This window comes from Sparassis crispa, assembly GCF_003851025.1.
Source record: "Sparassis crispa DNA, contig_000000F, whole genome shotgun sequence".
NCBI classification, from domain to species: domain Eukaryota; kingdom Fungi; phylum Basidiomycota; class Agaricomycetes; order Polyporales; family Sparassidaceae; genus Sparassis; species Sparassis crispa.
Genome location: NW_020939747.1, coordinates 2,279,489 through 2,290,867, shown reverse-complemented (window position 1 = coordinate 2,290,867; position 11,379 = coordinate 2,279,489). Strand labels below are relative to the sequence as shown.

Genomic DNA, 11,379 nt, shown 5'->3' with positions numbered 1-11,379 from the left:
TTCTTGTTATGCCTGCTGAGTGCTCTTCCAAGTCCACCAAGGGAGCATGCAAGGAGCGCTTTGAAGGCGTGTTCCCTCCTGCCAAGCCTAGTTGGGCTCGGAGACTTGATGACAAAGCTGACAAAGCCAAAGCAGATAAGCCTAAAGTGGACAAACCCCCGGAACCCCGCCCAATTATTATTCAGCCCCCTCAGTTTGATCCCGAAGATGATGATGTTATTATGGAAGATGAAACCCCGGAGAAGCTGAAGAAGTCTCGTAAGTCATCATCAGTTCCTACGAAAATCCCAGCTAATAAGGAGGCAGAGCCCGAAAAATCGGAGAAAGCGCGGAAATACCTTCCCACCCAATCCGCTCTTTCGGGTCAGGTTCAGCCTGCGACAGTACTCAATAAAATATTGAGTACTCCTATTACAATTTTGGTAGGTGAGGTAATTGGATCCTCAAGAGAGGTTTCTAATTATTTATCGGAAATTATTAAGTACAAACGGGCACCCGCGGAGCCCGACAATAATATGGTGGCAAGTACTATTATTATGCGGAATCGGCGCGCGCTTATTCAATTTTCTATTGATTGCGACGGGCGCCAGATCGAGGCCATTGTCGACACAGGTTCAATGTTAAACATCGTACACTCGCGCATATGGAAAGACAAGATTCCATGACCTCTCAGCCGCAGCTACCGAATTACCATGAAGGACACAAACAGCGGCGAAGGAGATCTCCTCGGCTTAGTCCAGCAAGTCCCGCTGCAGTGCGGCGCAGTCACCACTTGGGCGAATCTCTACGTCGCTGACCACGTTCCCTTCGACCTTCTCCTCGGACGGCCGTGGCAGCGTGACAACCAGGTCACCATCGACAAGCGACCCGACGGAACTTATCTCGTTTTCAAGAACCCACACTCCTCCAACGGCGAGCACGAGCTTCTCGCGACTCCGGAGCACCCCCTCGACTTCGAACCTCATTCGCACATTGTAGAATCCAACTCGGCAGACTCTTTTCTCATTTCGGCACTGGAACCTAGTACTCATATTATCGATACCCCGATTCCACCCACGGACACTCTCACGCCCGCTGACTGGAACCCCGAGCCCACGCCGTCGAATCTTGATGAACACTATCACGCAGGAATCCGTTGCAGCGACGCCTATCCGTGCTCATTCGGATATTGGCAGGGCAGCCACTACGAGGACTGGTACATACCCAACGCGACACTTTCGGGCAGAGTATTTGGACCTCTCGGAATTTATTCTAGCCGTGGACACCCCTTCGAGCGCGAAGGGCACTCTTTTGTTCGATTTTTCCTGCACGACTACACTAACCGTGATTGGCCGGGCGCGATGTCAGTCAACGATGTCGACCTCCCGAATCTTGAATATCCTGTCGCGTGCGAAGAAGACCCCCCCGTCACAGATATAGGTCTAATAGCACCCCCGCCTTGGAGAATACTCACGGAAGCCACGTTTATCGACGACCCCGCGCCGCGCAGGATTGGTCTTGACAGTACCGCGAACCCCTTCCCCTTTGACACGACGTTCAACGTGACGAAATTGGAGCCTTCATCGAGCTCGGTTAGGATTTTCGAAGCAATTATTAACTCTCGCGCACCAAATGCGGCGCGCACTGACATATTTCATTCCCTCCAGGCCCCAAGGACATGCGATCCCCGTCGTCTCCTGAAGACGGTCGTACAAGATGATTGTATCATTACAATGGCCACGGATTCCTCTGTCCCCGTCGCTCCTCGACGTTGGGACAGTCTCCCATCGAAATTGTGTCATCACGCTGACTCAGCACCTCGCGAACGCAACAACGGTGCCAGCGCACACGATGCACATCGCTCCCCCTCTATGCCGATGTTTTTGTGCTCTTCAGAGTACTCTCTTTCTGTTCCTAATGCTTCTCAGTTTTATCTTGGGGAATTTGAACTTAGTGGCACCCTTCTCAAGGATGCCAACGGCACACTCGGGATGTCTCGAACTTCCACAGGTATCCTGGCTCATTCCTCGACTCCTCTCGACAATTCGGCACTTACGATGAACCCCGACGGCCTCCAGGATGCAAACGGCGACAACGCCGAGCACGCAGAGTACGCGCAACGTCCTGGGCCAGTCTATTCGCACAACGTGTTCCCCTCTGAACCTGACGCCCTCAGTGTTGCTATGGAGACCCTGACAGGAGACACCAGCGGACAGGGCAAGCAAGGTGTGCCCAGCCCCAAATTTTTATTAGGAAATATATTAACTATTCGATGTTGTACAGTAGATACAGGACGCGTGGACACAACCGTGGTCCTGGATAGTTATGGGATTGCGCCGCACGTCGAGCACGCAATTCTCGCAGACAACGACAACACGGTGGTAGGTGGCCCATGCAATTTTACAGACATCACCACGACGCACGCACAGGAGGATCTCCAACGCCGCAGCACAGCACGCAAATACCAGGCCACGGAGAATGTGAATGCACACGGCTTTGAGCGCGCAGAGATCGCGCAGAGTCCGTGGCCCGCGTCTTCGTACGACACGCTCCCTTGCGAGTCGAACGTCCCCACCGATGCCATGGAGACTCACGGTCGAGACAACAGCAGACAGGACAAGCAAGATACAGGCCGTGTTGATGCAGCCGCGATTGTCGAAGGTTACGGAATCCCGCCGCTCGTAAGTGACGAAAGGGGAGACGATTTACGAGATCTCGAGGAAGAGGGAATCGGAAGACGGGGGTCAACAAATGGGTTCTCCGGATCGTTGAAGTCAATAGGTGGTCGGTATGCGAAATTGTCAGGAAGTGGACACGTGAACGCTGGGGACCCTGGAGTCGGCGGCTGGGAAGCTGCCAAGGTAAGCTCCTCTTGGAGCGATCTGGAAGCAAGGCGACTGCTCCGCTGTGTCGCACGAAGACCCCTTGCGGTGGGCTCCAGTTGACGTAATTGTTGTTCCATCGCAAGCCGGAAAGGAGGAGTACGAGCGGAATCAAGTCCGTGTGGGGTCTGAGATGCAACGAGGGAGAAGAGTCTATTCCAGAGGTATGAGGTGGGTGGCCCGAAAGCGTAGCTAGGAAAATCTCTGTAGTCGCAATGATTGCTGGACGATGCGTCGGACTAAAATCGCACTGCCCTAAGGAGAACGCTAAAATGCAGAAATGCAAGACTGCCCAGAAAACGCACGAAACGCAAGACTGCCCAAAGACGCACTCACTGGATGGGATGGGAATGTGAAACGAGTCCTTTCGCAAGCGTACCTTCCGGGACGGTGGGTTCTCCTCCCCCCCCTTTTTCCCTGCCATCATACTTAACTAGTCCTGACCTTTCCTGCCCTCCCGATACTGCCCACATCTGCTTAACAATCGCTCCGCTGAATCACTGCCCATCACGCCATATCTCGCAATCCCGTCCCCTCATGCTCCTACTCATTCTGAGGGACCTTCCGTCACCGAACCCGCCCGAGTGCCTAATAAGGACCCATCCGTCTCGGAGGCATCTCCCATCCTAAACTCAATCTCCCATCCATGGACGCCAGTGTCATCCTTCACAAATACACCCTCGCAGAAGCTCTTCTTCGCATTGAGATCTTTACCGAGCCCTTCGATCCGATCCTGTGGAAAGCATGGGCAGTCCGGATGCACGTCCTGCTGGTGAGGCCCCCACGAGCATATGATCCTTCGCTGTCTGACCCTCACATGTCCCTGAGGTCCTTATGGTCCAAGCCCAGTCTGAAGCGGCCAGCGTGGGGATCATCCTACCCCTTCCGCGCGATATCCCTGTCCTGGCCCAGGTGGAAATACACCTGGCAACAGCTCGCACTGTAGAAGGTGGTCGTCGGATGATACCCCAAATTGCGAATCACCTTCCTGCGGTCATTCCTCATGGTTTGACTGCCCGCGTTCTGTATGACGACCCTGCTGTCCGCGAGGACTTTGGTTTAGGCCACCCGCCGGATGGTCTCCCTGACATTGGTGCACGGTCGTCCTGTCCCTGTTTTCCTGGAGTCGTGTTCCTCAGCTTTTTATCGCCATCAGGAACCTTGCGCCTTCGGGTTAAGACATTGCACAACGCGGCCCACGAACTGTACGATGTCATGCGTGGAATCACTGGTAGACGCGAGCTGGCGGATGGTACTTTGAGACAGTTGCGGATCACAGTCGAGGAATTGGAAGTAGCGTTCAGGCTCGTAGCGTTCCCTCCTCCGATAACCAGCTTCCAACTGATGTTGGACTAGGGGTCGGTTGTGTAGCACCCTGTAGTATCTCCAAAATGTGAGACCGCTTCCCGGATGTGATTCCCACCTCAGCGCGCTTTGCGTCCCTTCAGCGCGCGCGGCTCCACAGAATATGAGCACACTTATGGACTCCATCGACACACACGTACTTACGGTTGCCCCGGATACGCACGCGCAAGAGAACGATGCACTTCACAGTGCGCGAGGCACACAGCAGGACCAGGAGGACGCGATCGTCGCCGGTGCTGAGCACGCGATGATTGCGCAGCGTGCACTCCCCGCGCTACATCTGGACACAGCGCTGAACGACGTACTCACAAGTATTCCCCTTAGTTTCATCGACGACTCAGTCTACAGTATTGAGAATACGCGCGTCGACCGCACGGACGGCCCCCCTTCATTGATCGACATGCGCCCAACGGGGTTCGTTTTTCTCTCACATCTGGACCTCGCGGATATCTCGGCGACCCCACCCCTATCACGTTCCCCATCCCCCGAGTACACGCCATCATCACCCGTCTACATTCCCTTGTCACCGGTCCTCTCGTCGCCCCCATCACCTCCATCATCCGCGTGCGCGTGCACGCACGAGGCTGACTGCCATGCGATGCGAGCATGCAATCGCCCACTTCTGCTTCCTCGTTCCACTCTCCCTGTCACCCATGACCCCGACACTCGTATCTGCAGGCCAACGCACCCGCCCAGCTCCCATGCGCGCTGCACATCTCCAGACTCGTACGATGGCGATGACGACTTACCAGGTTTAGTAAGTGTCTCGCGCGGTAATGACAGTAGCGACAGCGAATCGGACATGGACCTCAAGGATGACACGGACGACGACGATAACCATTTACAGTCGGAATGCGAGCGCGAGGATTTGATGCACAAGTGCGTCGAGGAAATTCTCGTCGAGGCCATGCGCGATGTCACTGAAGAAGTCGTTGAATATGTAAGTCCGACTTTTTCAGCGCATTCCTTTCGCGGCTAATTCTAGCAGATTCGGAACACCACGTTTTAGGGAGCAGGACCCCCCATCAAGCACTATGCACCATTTTCCTTTATCTTTAGCTACTCGCGGTCCTTCATCGCTAAGTATACCCAGTCCTATGTCTGATCTGTTATCAACCCCTACTCATTCTCTGCGTATGTCACCTCTAAATTCCTTCAACAGGAATTCTATACCTATGGTCTCTTATGTAATCATGTCATGTACCACTACCTTGGAAACCCCCAATATACCTTCTGCTGGTCAGCCCTATTTAAATAGTGTCCCATTGGAATTCGGAGCATACAAACCAGTCGATAGAAAGGTAAAGCCAGTACAAGGAGTATTTCCAGAGGATGCGCGTGTACTACGGCGCTTCCCTGAGAATCTGTTGGACTCACTTACAGAGTTATCAAAAGTTCCACCCAAATTTATTCCTACCACAAAACTTACTGTGGAGAGAGTTGAACTAATGGACATTAATAAAGATGGATTTCTTTGGCCAGAGGAAGAAAAGCTCTTTTTACATATTCTCAAGCTTAACGAAAAAACACTCGCTTTTGGTGAAGAAGACAGAGGTACATTTCGGGAAGATTATTTTACTCCCTATATTATTCCAGTCACTCCGCATGTACTGTGGGCCTATCCTAACATCCCTATCCCCCCAGGAATTAAGGAAAAAGTAGTCGCACTTCTTCGAGATAAGATTGCAGCCAGCGTTTATAAGCCTAGTCAATCATCTTATCAATCAAGATGGTTCTGCATAATCAAGAAGAGCGGTAAACTGCGGATCGTCCATGATCTACAACCACTCAATCGGGTAACTATTCGAGATGCAGGTGTCCCGCCCATTCTGGATGACTTTGTAGAACCCTTTGCAGGACACGCCTGCTACACAGTCTTTGATTTATTCTCTGGATTTGATGCACGCAAGGTTGATCCTAAAAGTCGTGACCTTACATCATTCCTAACCCCACTCGGTTTATTACGACTCACTTGTATGCCTCAAGGCTTCACTAACTCTCCTTCAGAATTCCAGAATTGTATGGTCTTTATTTTACAAGACGAGATCCCCCATGTCACGAACATTTTTATTGATGATTTACCCATCCATGGACCAAAAACTATGTATATACAAGAAAATGGAGAGCCAGAGACATTACCAGAAAACCCAGGAATTAGGCGATTTATATGGGAACATGCAGTTGACGTACATAGGATTATGCATCGTATAGAACATGCAGGCGCTACCTTCTCCGCTTTTAAGACCCAATTATGTAAACCCCATGCAGTTATAGTTGGACAGACATGCACCCCAGAAGGACGACTTCCAGAAAATTCAAAAGTAAATAAAATTCTTACCTGGCCAGTTTTGAAGACTGCAAAGGATGTGCGGAGATTTTTAGGATTATGTGGTACAGTGCGCATTTGGATAAAGAACTACTCCAAAATTGCATGACCACTAACTGAACTAACACGGAAGGATGCTGAATTTGTATGGGATGGTAGGCGACAAGAAGCATTTAATTGCTTGAAGGATCTTATTACATCTGCACCTGCCTTACACCCTATTGATTATTCATCGGACCGACCTGTCTACATATCCATAGACTCTAGTGTCATCACAGTCGGTTTTATCTTGTCGCAGGATGATGAACAAGGCAGACGGAGACCAGCTCGCTATGGTTCTCTACCTTTTAGTGAGCGCAAGTCCAGATATAGTCAGCCCAAGTTGGAGCTATACGGATGCTATAGAGCCATGCGACACTGGAGACTTTATTTAGCAGGCATCAAGAACTTGATTCTGGAAGTTGATGCCAAGTACATCAAAGACATGCTGAATAATCCGGATCTTCAGCCGAATGCCGCAATTAATCGGTGGATCCAGGGCATTTTGCTATTTACCTTTGAATTGCGACATGTTCCTGCTGATAAGCATCATGGACCTGATGCTCTCTCACATCGTGAACCAACAGAAGAAGAATTGGCAGAAGTTCCTGAGTCAGATGATTGGTTGGATGAGGTAGCACTTCTATCACTGTATCTTAATCACGTGCCCAAGCCGGATCAAACCCTGGTTCACCAGTTACCCTCATCGCTAGCAGTGAATTCCAAGCATGAGGAGACATTGTGAAATATCAGACATGTTACAACGCTCCCCACTTGTGGCGCGTCTTTTCTTTTTTCCCTTGTTCCCTTTACGTTACCAGACCACGTGATCCAACACGTGACTCATCGGAGTGCAACCTCCGATTCTTTACCCAGATGTCCAGAACCCCTAGTCTAGGGTTACACCGGATCCAACTCCGGACCTTCTTCTTATCGCACATGCAAGACGTGCATGTACGCCTCATCTTTACCTCGTTCTGATACACGACTCGTTATCCCCATTAGTACTGATTATCTCTCACGACCTTACTCAGCTTTCTCATACATATTACTTCCTCGCTGTTACCTTGCCCAGATATCGTTTCACCTTATCTAGCCAATGAACGATCTCGCATTACTGCGTAGTACTGCGGATACTTTTTGTATAAGTAAACGACCTTGTCGAGCTGGATCCCCATCTCGACCTGGTTACCATTAAACCAGCTTTTCACTTGCCTTTGACTGAAATCGACCGTTAGTAGCAGACAGCTACTACGAGTCATAAGAACGAACTCTGATCGACCTTCAGTGCAAGGACATCGCCAGAAGTGTCACTTGAACGGACTTGTGTCTTAGACTAAGACCTTGTCTCGTGACAACTCGACTTGACGCTCGTGTTTCGCTGCCGCGTAACATTAGGTCGAGATCTTATTACTCTCTGTGACTTCCTAAAGTCTAACAACGAACTACCGACCGGACCGAACCTTGAAGACTGAACGATACACCCGATTCGATTGCTAAAGCACCGTTTGAGATTACTCTGTAATCGAGGTAGCTGAAGGGATAGACTGATCACTCATCTTCGGAGAGAGGTCTGTCCGAGAGACCAATAGGCCGAGGAGGCTGAGGTAATCACTCGAGCAATCAGCAAATAGGTGTACCAGTTTGAAGACAGAAGACACTCTACGGGCTTGTTAGCCGACGACGAACGAACCCACTTAGTTAAGGACGGTGTGCAGTCTACGTGTAGACGTAGGCCACACAGGGGAATTTATCCACGCTGGATTTGAACTTTATCAACCCGACTGCTCTTCCCAAGCAATACATCGATCTCCTCCCATCTCAGGCAGAGTGGGACGCACAGAGGAACGTACACGTTTTAAACGGACGACCTTTACTCATCAGACCAGATCAACACATTGATCACCCAAGTGGTGACTACGAAGCAGGCCTACCCCATAACGTTGGAGGGCTCGTACTATCACACATCGCAGACAGCGGCATACCTATCTCTTATCCAGGAGAAAGACCAGACGCCCCTTGGAACCTCCCTGTCCAGGATCCCATACCCCAACCAATTCTTGCACCAATCATATCCGATTACATACCACCAATGGCTACAGTTACCATGGATGAAGGACGTCACCATGTCAGCCAGAAGGAACTTGGTTTTAGAAAACCCGAGATCTTCAACGGTTCAGACCGTTCAAAGCTTAGGGAATTTATAAACCAATGCAAGAACTACATGGCCGGAAATAGCCATGTCTACCAGGAGGACAATCAGAAGATCGCATTCGTGCTATCGCACATGCAAGGAGGAACAGCAGGATCATGGGCACAGAGCTTCATAGAAATGGAACTCACCAATGATGACTTCCTTTCTTATGGGAGTTGGAGAGACTTCATTGCGAGTGTGAACAAAGCATTTGGCGATGAAAATATTGAAGAAACCGCTCGTACCTTGCTGCGTAACATCAAGCAAGGAACTCGTACTGCGGACGACTACATTGCCGAATTCCGATCGCTTGAATCCAAGGCGAAATTAGAAGATGCCGGAAATATCGAGTATTTCAAGTGGGGACTTAACGACCCACTCCGACAAAAGATATATGGGATGGAGAGCATGCCCAAGACACTTGACAAGTGGTACGAATACGCCTCGCGGTTTGATAACCAATGGAGATCTGCTCAGATCTTCAAGCGAGGAGCCACTACGACGACGCGAGGAAAGGGCCGATCTGTCCATCGTCCCTACTACTCGGCTTCTGCAAAGGATCCAAACGCGATGGATGTTGATCGTGTCAATATCTCGCGCTTATCCCCGGACGAGCGACAGAAGAGAATGAAAGAAGGATTATGTTTCCTATGCGGAAAGAAGGGCCATATAGCCAACGACAGACAAATCCACCCCCAGTCTGGAAGTTTCACCCGTGCTAGAACGATACAGCCCGGGTTGGACACAGACACGATCACATGGATCAAGAAGATGCGAGAAGACCTCGCACAGAAGAAGGAGACATCGAAGGAAGAAACCAGAGAGGAACAGATCACCTATGTGCGAAACATCTTCAACGACATGACTGATGAAGAACGAACCCAATTGGGTTTTTGAGACGACGGCCACTAGTAATGCATGGACCGTCGCATCTTACCGTATCTCCCCTCGTTATTTGTAACACTAGCGGAAATTCAATCACTGTGAATATTTCGTTGGGAGAGAAGGAAGACGTTACAACAGAAGCCTTGATCGATTCCGGTGCAGCCGAAACGTTCATGAACATTCGTTTTGCGGAAGAAAACGATTTCATCAGATGGGAATTACCGAAACCGATTAAAGTCATAAATGCAGATGGCACACCAAATCAAATGGGCACCATTACTCATTGTACCTGGAAGATGATGAAAATCGGAGGAAGGAAGACACTCACTCGCTTCCTCTTGACCGGCATTGGCAAAGAAAACATACTTCTCGGCATGCCGTGGCTTAAACGCCTCAATCCGATGATCAACTGGGAAACCAGTGACTTTTGGTTTGGTAAAGATGCCAAATGGCCACCGAAACCCACCGTCGAAGATGCACCAGATGAAGAAGTTTCGATTTTCAAGAAAGATGGACTCCCAGAGTTAATCACCACCGAAACTTCCCCTACCTCATTTGGACATTCGGAATCTATCAGAGAAATCATGACCGATAACACTGAGCGTGGCGAGTTACCCGCAGTGCGGAATGATACCGAACCAGATGACCCACCATCAGAACCCCCTATGGATCAGCTCGATGACGACGATCTAGTTATATCCTATATCGCAGGAGAGTCAGTTATTGGGATATTTGAACCCATCAGGAAGGAGTCACCTTTGACGAATGAAGAGACTGAAACCGCAGTCTTCACCATACGAAGAGGCCCCGCCATTGGAAGAATGACACACAGTACTCGATCCCCATTATTCTGTAACGCACAGAATACGGTCTTTTACAAACCATCTGGTAAATCACAAGAATTGGCACAACAGGCACACAAGGAAGCATCAGCTGTAGACAAACCCAAAACCGTCGAGGAGTTGGTCCCCAACTACCTCCACGATTTGAAGTCCGTCTTTGAAAAGAAAGCAGCTGAACGCTTTCCAGAAACCAGACCTTGGGACCACGCCATTGACTTGAAACCCGATTTTATTCCACGTGACTGTAAAGTCTATCCGTTATCGCTCAAAGAGCAAGGAGCGATGGATGACTTCCTGGAAGAAAATCTGCGAAAAGGATACATCCGACCGTCGAAATCTCCCATGGCTTCACCATTTTTCTTCGTAGGAAAGAAAGACGGAGCACTACGTCCCTGTCAGGATTACCGATACCTGAATGAAGGGACGGTGAAGAACGCCTATCCTCTTCCGCTCATCTCTGACCTTATGGATCAATTCAAAGGCGCATCGATCTTTACGAAAATGGATTTACGCTCCGGATATAACAATGTCAGAATCAAAGATGGTGACCAATGGAAGGGCGCATTTAAGACAAATCGCGGACTTTTCGAACCTATGGTCATGTTCTTTGGACTCTGCAACTCCCCGGCGACTTTCCAAATGATGATGAACACACTCTTCAAGGACATGATCGATGAGGGATGGATAGTCATTTACATGGATGATATCCTCATCTTCTCAAACGATTTGGAAGAACATCACGTTCGAACCCGACGCGTACTCCAACGACTCAAAGACAACGACTTATTCCTTAAACCGGAAAAGTGTTTCTTTGACGTTAAAGAAGTCGAATTCCTAGGCATGATCATTTGAGAAAACTACATTGGC

The 11,379-nt window shown here is 49.8% G+C and overlaps 5 protein-coding genes across 5 annotated transcripts; all 5 read left to right on the top strand.

Annotated features, from left to right (window-relative positions):
- Positions 1–8: 8 nt before the first annotated feature.
- Positions 9–2,924, top strand: SCP_0108180 (hypothetical protein; the record flags this gene model as incomplete). Its single annotated transcript, XM_027753048.1, has 3 exons — positions 9–422; positions 699–2,205; positions 2,263–2,924. 3 exons carry the CDS (start codon positions 9–11, stop codon positions 2,922–2,924), a joined length of 2,583 nt encoding a protein of 860 aa, XP_027608849.1.
- A 583-nt stretch (positions 2,925–3,507) lies between these two features.
- On the top strand, positions 3,508–4,217 carry SCP_0108170 (hypothetical protein; the record flags this gene model as incomplete). Its single annotated transcript, XM_027753047.1, has 3 exons — positions 3,508–3,633; positions 3,690–3,954; positions 4,018–4,217. The coding sequence occupies 3 exons, from the start codon at positions 3,508–3,510 to the stop codon at positions 4,215–4,217; spliced, it is 591 nt and encodes a 196-aa protein (XP_027608848.1).
- A 124-nt stretch (positions 4,218–4,341) lies between these two features.
- On the top strand, positions 4,342–5,331 carry SCP_0108160 (hypothetical protein; the record flags this gene model as incomplete). Its single annotated transcript, XM_027753046.1, has 2 exons — positions 4,342–5,166; positions 5,236–5,331. The coding sequence occupies 2 exons, from the start codon at positions 4,342–4,344 to the stop codon at positions 5,329–5,331; spliced, it is 921 nt and encodes a 306-aa protein (XP_027608847.1).
- A 3,367-nt stretch (positions 5,332–8,698) lies between these two features.
- Positions 8,699–9,682, top strand: SCP_0108150 (hypothetical protein; the record flags this gene model as incomplete). The annotated part of the gene is made up of 1 exon (XM_027753045.1): positions 8,699–9,682. The coding sequence occupies one exon, from the start codon at positions 8,699–8,701 to the stop codon at positions 9,680–9,682; it is 984 nt and encodes a 327-aa protein (XP_027608846.1).
- A 362-nt stretch (positions 9,683–10,044) lies between these two features.
- On the top strand, positions 10,045–11,364 carry SCP_0108140 (hypothetical protein; the record flags this gene model as incomplete). Its single annotated transcript, XM_027753044.1, has 1 exon — positions 10,045–11,364. The coding sequence occupies one exon, from the start codon at positions 10,045–10,047 to the stop codon at positions 11,362–11,364; it is 1,320 nt and encodes a 439-aa protein (XP_027608845.1).
- Positions 11,365–11,379: the final 15 nt, after the last annotated feature.